At 43.8% G+C, this 12,035-nt stretch overlaps 1 protein-coding gene across 1 annotated transcript in view; it reads right to left on the bottom strand.

Moving 5' to 3' along the window:
• Positions 1-3,147: 3,147 nt before the first annotated feature.
• CCDC39 (coiled-coil domain containing 39) overlaps positions 3,148-12,035 on the bottom strand; it is a 73,837-nt gene continuing 64,949 nt past the window's right edge. The window contains exons 18-20 of the mRNA XM_038747185.1: positions 11,120-11,299; positions 4,930-5,015; positions 3,148-3,425 (exon numbers count right to left, since the gene is read on the bottom strand). Coding sequence (XP_038603113.1) covers positions 3,254-3,425; positions 4,930-5,015; positions 11,120-11,299 — 438 coding nt within the window. The 3' untranslated portion in view covers positions 3,148-3,253. The remainder of the gene's footprint in view (positions 3,426-4,929; positions 5,016-11,119; positions 11,300-12,035) is intronic.

Genomic DNA, 12,035 nt, shown 5'->3' with positions numbered 1-12,035 from the left:
TTTATTTGCCGTGGTTGCAAGAAACAGCGGAGCTACTGGGGTATAGCAGGCTGGTGAAATCCCCGGGTTGCAGGTATTGAGCGGTCTCCCTTATCCTCCCTAGCGATTAGGTACATATCTTTAAACGCTGTTGCTTCTCCCTACTTGTAATGGATTTTAGCGTCCGTCTGCCTTTCTAGATTGTAAGCTCTTTGAGGGCAGGGACCGTGTCAGAAACACATCTCTAGGTCCCGTTGCCTATGGTATGCTTGCTTAGATTATGGGCGTCCCGGGGTACCCTTAATCTGATCGCCCTCCGTTCAGTTGAGGTTGATTTTGTGACTTGTACATAGCTATCCTATTTATTTTATTTTGTTAGCATGTTTGGTTTTGTTCTCTGTCTTCCCCTTTTAGACTGTGAGCCCACTGTTGGGTAGGGACTGTCTCTATATGTTGCCAATTTGTACTTCCCAAGCATTTAGTACAGTGCTCTGCACATAGTAAATGCTCAATAAATACGATTGATGATGATGATGATGATGATAGTGATATGTCTGTACATATTTATTACTCTATGTATTTATTTTACTTGTACATATCTATTCTATTTATTTTATTTTGTTAGTATGTTTGGTTTTGTTCTCTGTCTCCCCCTTTTAGACTGTGAGCCCACTGTTGGGTAGGGACTGTCTCTATATGTTGCCAATTTGTACTTCCCAAGCACTTAGTACAGTGCTCTGCACATAGTAAGTGCTCAATAAATACGATTGATGATGATGATAATATGTCTGTACATATTTATTACTCTATGTATTTATTTTACTTGTACATATCTATTCTATTTATTTTATTTTGTTAGTATGTTTGGTTTTGTTCTCTGTCTCCCCCTTTTAGACTGTGAGCCCACTGTTGGGTAGGGACTGTCTCTATATGTTGCCAACTTGTACTTCCCAAGTGCTTAGTACTTAGAGGTAGAATGTTTCTGAAAAATCAAAACCATTAACCTTCGCTGTCTCCATCGTAGTTGGACACGCAGACCGAGAAATGGAATATTTCTGAAACCTCAAAATCGGTATCCTTCACGAAACTCGCAGTGCCGTGTTCCAGTTCCTCGCTGCCACCGCAATTAACCTGGACACCGCGGCCCGGCTCCTTGGATGGGCAGCTGGGAAGAAGAACTGAGTTGGTTCTTTTTTTATGGTATTTAAGTGCTTATTATGTGCCAAGTATTGTTTTAAATACTAGGACTCTTTCCTGACTCCTTGGGGGTCACATCCACCTGAGCCTTCCACTTCATAGCCCCCATACCCTGCCACCGCTGCCCTTCGGGGGACAGAGAGGTAGTTAGGAGGGGAATAGAAGCGAAGCTCGCTGGAATATCCCATTTTTCTAATTCCAGAGCTCCACCCCGCTGGCGCTAGGCCGGTGTAAACCACTTAGACTGTGGCATCTCATCAACTCATCCTGGAGAACTTCTCCAGAAAAATTGAGAAACAGCTTGGCCTAGTGGCCAGCTTGGCCTGGGAATCAGAGGACCTGACTTCTAATCCCAGCTCTACCGATTCCTTTCTGTGTCATCTCGGGCAAGTCACTTAATTTCTCTGTAAATTGGGGATGAAATAATAATAATGATGGCGTTTATTAAGCGCTTACTATGTGCAAAGCACTGTTCTAAGCGCTGGGGAGGTTACAAGGTGAGCAGGTTGTCCCACGGGGGGGCTCACAGACTTAATCCCCATTTGACAGATGAGGTAACTGAGGCCCAGAGAATAATTAATAATAATAATAATAATAGCATTTATTAAGTGCTTACTATGTTAATAATAATAATAATGGCATTTATTAAGCCCTTACTATGTGCAAAGCACTGTTCTAAGCGCTGGGGAGGTTACAAGGTGAGCAGGTTGTCCCACCTGGGGCTCACAGTCTTCACCCCATTTTACAGATGAGGTAACTGAGGCCCAGAGAAGTGAAGTGACTTGCCCAAAGTCACACAGCTGACAATTGACAGAGCTGGGATTTGAACCCATGACCTCTGACTCCAAAGCCCGGGCTCTTTCCACTGAGCCACGCTGCTTCTCCTCTCTCCAACTTAGACTGAGAGCCTCATGAGAGACAGGGACTGTATCCAATCTAATAAATTTACATCTACTCCAGTGCTTAGAATCCTTTATGGGACCACTGTGTCTAATAATAATAATAATAATGCCATTTGTTAAGTGCTTACTATGTGCAATAATATTGCACGTATTATTATTAATATTAATGTTGTTATTCCCTTCAAGGCCCTACTGAGAGCTCACCTCCTCCAGGAGGCCTTCCCAGACTGAGCCCCCTCCTTCCTCTCCCTCTCCTCCCCATTCCCCCCGCCTTACTTCCTTCCCCTCCCCGCAGCACCTGTATATATGTATATATGTTCGTATGTGTTTATTATTCTATTTAGTTTATTTGTACATATTTATTCTATTTTATTTTATTAATATGTTTTGTTCTCTGTCTCCCCCTTCTAGACTGTGAGCCCACTGTTGGGTAAGGACTGTCTCTATATGTTGCCAACTTGTACTTCCCAAGCGCTTAGTACAGTACTCTGCACACAGTAAGCTCTCAATAAATACAATTGAATGAATGAGTGAATGAATGCAAAGCACTGTCCTAAGCTCTGGGGTAGATATAAGGTAATCAGATTGTCCCACGTGGAGCTCACAGTCTTCATCCCCATTTTACAGATGAGGTAACTGAGGCACAGAGAAGTGTAGTGACTTGCCCAAGGTCATACACCTGACCAGTGGCAGAGCCGGGATTAGAACCTATGACCTCTGACTCCCAAACCCGGGCTCTTTCCACCGAGCCACGCTGCTTCTCAATTGTACTCAAGCACTGAGGTACAATGCTCAGCACAGGGTAAGCGCTCAAATACTATGGATTGGTTGATTTTTCTAACACTGCGATAGTCCAGTGCTCTGCACACAGTAAGCACTCAATAAATACAATTGATTGATTGATTGATTCACTTAAAATCAGTCATTTCTTATAAGAAGATGCTGAAGAGAAGGCAAATCAAAACAGGACTCTTTCTTGGACTTGTTGCTCTTCAAATTCATTTTTGTCGCTCACCTCATTCTGAAACCTTTTCATGCCCAAATATTATTAATCATTTACACTGTGTAATCAGGATTACATCAGATTTTTAATCCGTTCTATGACTTCCTAAGCGGGGCGGCACAGTGGCCGCTTTACCAGTCAGAATCGTTAATAATGCAAGAGTCTAAAAGTTCTATCTCCAGGTCTTTTTGCTTTTTCCACTACCGGAGCTACTGGTTGTGGATGGTCGGGAACCAGACTGCGGTGCGCTTGGCGAGGAGATCGCAGGAAAACTGAAGTCCACCACTTTCACTGATGCAGGTGACGGGGAGCCAAAGCTTTTGGAGCCAGAGCTTTTGGATGACCTAGAAGACAAAGCAGAATTATTCAAAACTATTTACGATGTGACTTAAAGGAATCACTTCTCCATTTTTGGTGCAAACTGTTAATGAAGTGTCACCGTTCGAATAATAAAGATGGCATTTATTAAGCCTTACTATGTGCAGAGCACTGTTCTAAGCGCTGGGGAGGTTACAAGGTGATCAGGTTGGCCCACGGTGGGCTCACAGTCTTAATCCCCATTTTACAGATGAGGGAACTGAGGCCCAGAGAATAATAATGATGGTATTTGTTAAGCACTTACTATGTGCAAAGCACTGTTCTAAGCACTGGGGGATACCAGGTGATCAGTTTGTACCACGTGGGGCTCACAGTCTTCATCCCCATTTTACAGATGAGGGAACTGAGGCCCAGAGAAGTGACTAGCTCAAAGTCACACAGCTGACAAGTGGCGAAGCCGGGATTTGAACCCATGACCTCTGACTCCAAAGCCCAGGCTCTTTCCACTGAGCCACGCTGCTATACCCCCGCCTCTGGCCTAAACGGTGGACTGTGAGCCCACTGTTGGGTAGGGACTGTCTCTATATGTTGCCAATTTGTACTTCCCGAGCGCTTAGTACAGTGCTCTGCACATAGTAGGCGCTCAATAAATACGATTGATGATGATGATTGATGCTGGTCCTCTAATAATATGCATCCTTAAATTTCCTGTGCCCATCAATTCAATAGGGTCCCCTCTATGATCAAACAAATCAGTAGTATTGAGCATTTCAATCAATCAATCAATCGTATTTATTGAGCGCTTACTATGTGCAGAGCACTGTACTAAGCGCTTGGGAAGTACAAATTGGCAACACATAGAGACAGTCCCTACCCAACAGTGGGCTCACAGTCTAAAAATTTATTTTCTACGTGCAGAGCACCGTACTAAGCGCTGACGAGCTCACCTGGGCAGGGAATGTCTACCAGCTCTTTATGTTGTACTCTCCCGAGCACTTAGTACAGTGTTATGCGCATTAATTGGCTGATTGATTAGGAGGGTAAAATAAATTTGGGAATGGTAAGGCTAGAGATGATAGTGGGAGCCGCTGAATGAGTTCTCCTCTGGAGTGGGTGTGGATTGAAAATAACAGGGGATCCAGAGCTGAACCTGGAGAGACCCTCACAGTTTTTGGAGGCAGAGGGGAAATCTGTGAAAAAGGCTGAGCAGGAGTAGCCAGAGAGATAGGAGAGCCAAGGGAAGATTGTGAGCGTCAAAGAAACCACGGTTAAACAACGTTTCCAGGCGTAAAGGGCCATCCACAGTGTTGGAGGCAGCTTGAGAGGTTGAAGAGGATTTGGATACAATTAATTTCCTTTCTCATCATCATCATCATCAATCGTATCTAAGTATTTAATCGTATTTAATCGTATGTTAAGTTTCATTTCATCAACATGAGAAATTTCAAAAGAACCAAAAAAAAAAAAGGTATTGTGAATTGAGAAAATAGCAATTTGATCCCCCCATAGGAAAAGAGTTACCATCCGTACTTTGATGATGCTGCTGAACTCTCGGAAGGAGATCTAGAAGTTCGACGGCTCTCTGTGGAACCAGTTGACGGGAAATCCAAACCTGCCTGGAAGTATAACATTACTGCATATAATAATAAAATAATAATAATAATAACGGTATTTGTTAAGCGCTTTCTATGTGCCAAGCAGTGTTGTAAGCGCAGGGGTAGATAGGAGGTAATCAGGTTGTCCCACGTGGGGCTGACAGTCTTAATTCCCATTTTGCAGTTAACTTCTCTGTGCCCCGGTTACCTTAAGTGACTTGCCCAAGGTCGTACAGCAGACAAGTTGCGGAGTCGGGATTGGAGAAGCAGCATGGCTCAGTGGAAAGAGCACGGGCTTTGGAGTCAGAGGTCATGGGTTCGAGTCCCGGTTCTGCCCATTGTCAGCTGTGTGACTTTGGGCAAGTCACTTCACTTCTCTGGGCCTCAGATAACTCATCTGTAAAATGGGGATCAAGACTGTGAGCCCCCTGTGGGATAACCTGATCACCTTGTAAGCTCCCCAGCGCTTAGAACAGTGCTTTGCACATAGTAAGCGCTTAATAAATGCCATTATTATTATTATTATTATCCCCTGATTCTAAAGGCCACGCTCTTTCCATTAAGCCACACTGCTTGCCCCGCCACCCCCCATCCCGATGGGACGACCCCAGGCCTCTCCTCACCCCGACCCCCAGCCAGGGAGACCCCCCACCCTCCATCCCCTCCTTCCTACCCCAGGCCCAGCTCGCACACTCTGAGATCATCAAATTTTCGCATTTCATCCTCCCTCTGTGTGGTGGACTCTAGATTGTCTGGCCTAACTTCCAGCTCATTTAAAGTGGAAACGTGAAAAGGGCAGGAAAGTCCCTTTTCACTCTGCATTTTGGCTAGACCACGGGCAAGGAAGTCGGGAGAATCTGTCCAACGACGCAAGCCCATTTGCCCTTTTCCTCATCCACGTGGTGTGTTATAATAATAATAATAATGGCATTTATTAAGCGCTTACTATGTGCAGAGCACTGTTCTAAGCGCTGGGGGGGGATACAAGTTGATCAAGCTGTCCCACGTTGGGGCTCACAGTCTTCATCCCCATTTTCCAGATGAGGTAACTGAGGCTCAGAGAAGTTAAGTGACTTGCTCAAGGTCACACAGCAGACATGTGGCGGAGTCGGGATGCGAACCCATGGCCTCTGACTCCAAAGCCCGTGCTCTTTCCACTGAGCCATGCTGCTTCTCTATTATTATTATTATTTATTTATTATTTATTTTATTATTTTTTATATATTATTATTATTATTATTATTATTATTATTATTATTATTATTATTATTATTGCGTGAGGCTACAGTGCCAATTTTCCCTAACAATAGCACAAGCCTGGCATTATGGGAGAATTGGGTATAAACCAAAATTCCTTCTGGGACAAAGGTTAATAATAATAATAATGGCATTTATTAAGCACTTACTATGTGCAAAGCACTGTTCTAAGCGCTGGGGAGGTTACAAGGTGATCAGGTTGCCCCACGGGGGGCTCACCGTCTTAATCCCCATTTTCCAGATGAGGGAACTGAGGCACAGAGAAGTGAAGTGACTTGCCCAGAGCCACACAGCTGACAACTGGCGGAGCCAGGATTTGAACCCATGACCTCTGACTCCAAAGCCCGGGCTCTTTCCACTGAGCCACGCTGCTTCCCACGAAGCAGCGGTGTGTTAAGCGGTGTGTTATGTTGCAATTTCAGCAAGCTACAAGCGTGGCTCAGTGGAAAGAGCTCGGGCTTGGGAGTCAGAGGTCGTGGGTTCTAATCCTACCTCTGCCACTTGCCTGTTGTGTGACTTTGGGCAAGTCACTTCACTTCTCTGGGCCTCAGTTACCTCATCTGTCAAATGGGGATTAAGACTGTAAGCCCCACGTGGGACAAGTTGATCACCTTGTGTCCCCCCCCAGCGCTTAGAACAGTGCTCTGCACATAGTAAATAATGATAATAATAACATAGTGCCGACTTGTACCTCCCAAGCGCTTAGTACAGTGCTCTGCACACAGTAAGCACTCAATAAATACGATTGATTGATTGATAGTAAGTGCTTAACAAATGCCATCATTATTATTATTATTCTCTATGCCTCAGTGACCTCATCTGGAAAATGGGGATTAAGACTGTGAACCCTACGAGGGACAACCTGATTACCTTGTATCTACACCAGCGCTTAGAACAGTGTTTGGCACATAGTAAGCGCTTAACAAATACCAACATTATTATGATTACCCCTTCATCTCCATCCAACCTGCCCCCATGGTGGTCCAGACACTTGTCATATCCTGGCTTGACTACTGCATCGGTCTCCTCCCCAACCTCCCTGTCTCTTCCCTCTGAGAAGCAGCGTGGCTTAGTGGAAAAAGCCCAGGCTTGGGAGTCCGAGGTCATGGGTTCTAATCCCGGCTCCGCCACTTGTCAGCTGTGTGACCCTGGGCAAGTCACTTCACTTCTCTGTGCCTCAGTTATCTCACCTGTAAAATGGGAATGAAGACTGTGAGCCCCACGTGGGGCAATCTGATTACCTTGTATCTACCCCAGCGCTTAGAACAGTGCTTTGCACATAGTAAGCGCTTAACAAATGCCATCATCATCATCATTCTCCTCCCCAACCTCCCTGTCCATTCCCTCTAAGAAGCAGCGTGGCTTAGTGGAAAAAGCACAGGCTTGGGAGTCAAAGGTCATGGGTTCTAATCCTAGCTCCGCCACTTGTCAGCTGTGTGACCTTGGCCAAGTCACTTCACTTCCCTGTGCCTCAGTTCCCTCGTCTGTAAAATGTGGATGAAGACTGTGAGCCCCCCGTGGGACAACCTGACCACCTCGTAACCTCCCCAGCGCTTAGAATATTGCTTTGCACATAGTAAGCGCTTAATAAATGCCATCATTATCATTATTATTCTCTGTGCCTCAGTTATCTCATCTGTAAAATGGGGATGAAGACTGTGAGCCCCCCGTGGGACAACCTGACCACCTCGTAACCTCCCCAGCGCTTAGAACCGTGCTTTGCACATAGTAAGCGCTTAGTAAATGCCATCATTATCATTATTATTCTCTGTGCCTCAGTTATCTGTAAAATGGGAATGAAGGCTGTGAGCCCCACGTGGGACAATCTGATTACCTTGTATCTACCCCAGCGCTTAGAACAGTGTTAGGCACACAGTAAACGTTTAACAAATACCAACATTATTATTATTACTCCCTCTTCAACCCATACTTCAGTCAGCGGTATTTGCGGAGTGCTTACTGTGCAGAGCACCGTACTAAGCACTTGGAAGAGTACAATAAAGAGTACAATATGTCTATCAACGTTTAGCACGCGGTAAGCACTCAATAAATACCAAAGATCGATCGAAAGCCTCTGTGAATGTCAAGCTAGACCCGGGTTAGTCTCTCCTCATTTTTCATAGCTTCTTTTTTCATAAACTCACTTAAATAACCTTTGCTTATATCCAGGGATCCCCCCACGATAGCTCTCTGCCATTCAGCACTCTTTTAATGTGATAACGCTCTGGCCTTGTAACTTGTGCTGCGAAGGTTTCTCTGACTCAAAACCCTCCCCTCTTTCATTTTCCACCTTACTCCCCGCTCAATTTTGAAGGGTTTTAATGGAAATGAGATGAAAAGTGCATTTCAATAGCTGTTTGATTTCTATTTGTTAATTGATAAGGATAAATCTTCAGACTAAAGATTTTTGCATTAGGTTGTGAGTACAGCAAAGGCAACACTGAAAGTGAATTATTTGTGAATAATCCGGTGGCATCTATCAAGCGCTTACAGTGTGCAGAGTATTGTACTAAGTGCTCGGGAGAGTAGAAGACAACAGAGTTGGCAGACATACTCCCTGACCCATCATCATCATCATCAATCGTATTTATTGATTATGACCCAGGGAGCATACAGTCCAGAGATATTTTAGGCTTAGACATAAAAAGCTTAACATAATATTATTAGGACAAATTAACAGGACTATCTAATCCTGTTGCATTTGTTGGATGGATTTAAGAAGCCAAGTGGCCTACTGGATAATAATAATAATAATAATAATAATAATGATGATGATGACATTTGTTAAGCGCTTACTATGTGCAGAGCACTGTTCTAAGCGCTGGGGGGGATACAAGGTGATCAAGTTGTCCCACGTGGGGTTCACAGTCTTAATCCCCATTTTACAGATGAGGGAACTAGGGCTCAGAGAAGTGAAGTGACCTGCCCAAGGTCACACAGCAGACATGTGGCGGAGTCGGGATTCGAACCCATGACCTCTGACTCCAAAGCCCGGGCTCTTTCCACTGAGCCACGCTGCTTCTCTGATTGGGATAAAACCCAAGCCTGGGAATTGGAGGACCTGGATTCGAATTCAGAATCTGCTAGTTACCTGATGTATACCCTTGGGCAAATCATTTAACTTCTGTGCCTCATCTTCCTCATCTGTAAAATGGGAATCCAGTACCCATTTTCTCTCTCTCCAATAGACTGGGAGCTCTATGAATCTAACCCAGTACTTGGCAAAGAGTAAGCTACTCAATACTCAAATTATCTTTAACGCTATTTTAAAATAATGATTTGGCCCAATATTTGGAACTTGATAATGCCTAAATTGCACTTCACATTATTTCCTATGGGGAACTATGTTTCATATAGCACTTTCTCTTAATACTTTTTTAATTAAGGGTGTTAACCTGGGTGCCATTGTACTAGCTGGTCACCGCGTGTCAGGTGTTGTGAGCTACATCATTGAGATATACAGATTGACATCTGGGTTTCAGCTAATGTGGACGTTAATAATAATAATAATAATAATAATAACATTAAGTGCTTACTATGTGCAAAGCACTGTTCCACACAGATTGACATCTGGGTTTCAGCTAATGTGGACGTTTATAAAATAATAATAATAATAATAATAATAATAATAATAATAGCATTAAGCGCTTACTATGTGCAAAGCACCGTTCTAAGCACTGGGGAGGTTACAAGGCAATCAGTTTGTCCCACAGTGGGCTCTCAGTCTTAATCCCCATTTTACAGATGAGGTAACTGAGGCACAGAGAAGTTGTGACTCGCCCAAAGTCACACAGCTGACAATTGGCGGAGCTGGGATTTGAACCCATGACCTCTGACTCAAAGCCCATGCTCTTTTCCACTGAGCCACGCTGCTTCTCTATCCCTTAGTACCACAAATACTCCGAACTTTCATTTTGGATAGTAAGCAGCGTGGCCCCAGTGGATTCAAAAGGACTTGGGTTCTAAACCCAGCTCTGACACTTGTTTTTTCTGTGAGCTTGGGCAAGTCACTTACCTCCTCTGTCTTCAGTTACCTCATCTGTAAAATGGGGGTTAAGACTGTAAGCCCCACGTGGACAGGGACTCTGTCCAACCTGATTAGCTTGTATCTACCCCAGCGCTTAGAACAGTGCTTTGCACATAGTAAGCGCTAAATAAATGCTATCATTATTATTAGTAGTAGTAGTAGTAGTAGTACAGTGCCTGGAAAATAGTAAAGTGTATTGATATAATAATCATTATATTATATATTAAATATATAATTTATATATTATAATTTTAAATATAGAAAATATACAATAATTTAATAAATATACAATTATAATAATATAATAATGATGGCATTTATTAAGCACTTACTATGTGCAAAGCACTGTTCTAAGTGCTGGGGAGGTTACAAGGTGATCAGATTGTCCCACTTGGGGCTCACAGTCAATCCCCATTTTACAGATCAAACAATCAATCAATCGTATTTATTGAGCGCTTACTGTGTGCAGAGCACTGTACTAAGCGCTTGGGAAGTACAAGTTGACAGACAGATGAGGTAACTGAGGCACAGAGAAGTTAAGTGACTTGCCCAGGGTCACACAGCTGACAGTTGGCTGATATCCATCAATTAGCTGATATCAATCTCCCCCCGTCCAGACTGTGAGCTCGTTGTGGGCAGGGAATGCCACTGTTTATTGTTATATTGTACTCTGCCAACAGCAAGCTCTCAAGAAATATGACTGACTAAAGTATAATTCCCATTTTTCTACGTCAAATCAGATTTGCTGTTTCTGATTCAGTTGGCACTGACTCTTCTAAACCCGCATTCCAGTAAAAATCAAGCGACATCACGAACGGAAAACATTACCACATGGAGTTACCTGTTGAAAGTATGTTTGAAGTATGACATGTAAATTAGGATTTTCTTCTATGGTATCAAGTAATATTTTGTCAATTGATTTAGTAAAATCCTTCAGTTCACGAAGACTGATGTCTTGCTCTTCTTTTGTTTCATCCTTAGTTTTTTTTGAAAGGCGAATTTCTTTGGAGAGTCTAGAACACTGATGAAAGACAAAGTCAAAGGCCATAGGTCAGTCGGCCGTATCTGAGTGCTTACTGTGTGCAGAACACTGTACTAAACGCCTGGGAGAATACAATATAACAGTTGGTATATGCTCGTTGTGGGCAGGAAATGTGTCTGTTATAATAATAATAATGGCATTTATTAAGTGATTACTATGTGCAAAGCACTAAGCGCTGGGGAGGTTACAAGGTGATCAGGCTGTCCCACGGGGGGCTCACAGTTTTAATCCCCATTTTACAGATGAGGGAACTGAGGCACAGAGAAGTTAAGAGACATGCCCAAAGTCACACAGCTGACAAACGGTGGAGCCGGGATTGGAACCCATGACCTCTGACTCCCAAGCCCTTGCTCTTTCCACTGAGCCACGCTGCTTCTCCCGTGTGTGTAGCACAGTGCTCTGCACACAGTAAGCGCTCAGTAAATACAACTGACATGTTCCCTGCCCACAAAGAGCTTGCAGTCGAAAAGGCGCGATAGATATTAATAGAAATTACTGATATGTACATAAGTGCTGTGAGACTGAGGGAGGGGCAAATCCACGTGCAAGGGTGAAGCTGAAGGGAACTTTCCCCCCACTAAGACCCTATTTTCCTTTTTCCCCACTCCCTTCAGCTTCGCCCTTGCTGAAGGGAGTGGGGAAAAAGGAAAATAGGGTCTTAGTGGGGGAAAGCTTCCTGAAGGAAATGTTGAAAAAGCCTTCAATGGGACTTGAC

The sequence above is a fragment of the Tachyglossus aculeatus genome, chromosome 1 (assembly GCF_015852505.1).
Source record: "Tachyglossus aculeatus isolate mTacAcu1 chromosome 1, mTacAcu1.pri, whole genome shotgun sequence".
NCBI lineage: Eukaryota > Metazoa > Chordata > Mammalia > Monotremata > Tachyglossidae > Tachyglossus > Tachyglossus aculeatus.
This window is presented reverse-complemented; position numbering and strand designations above follow the sequence as displayed.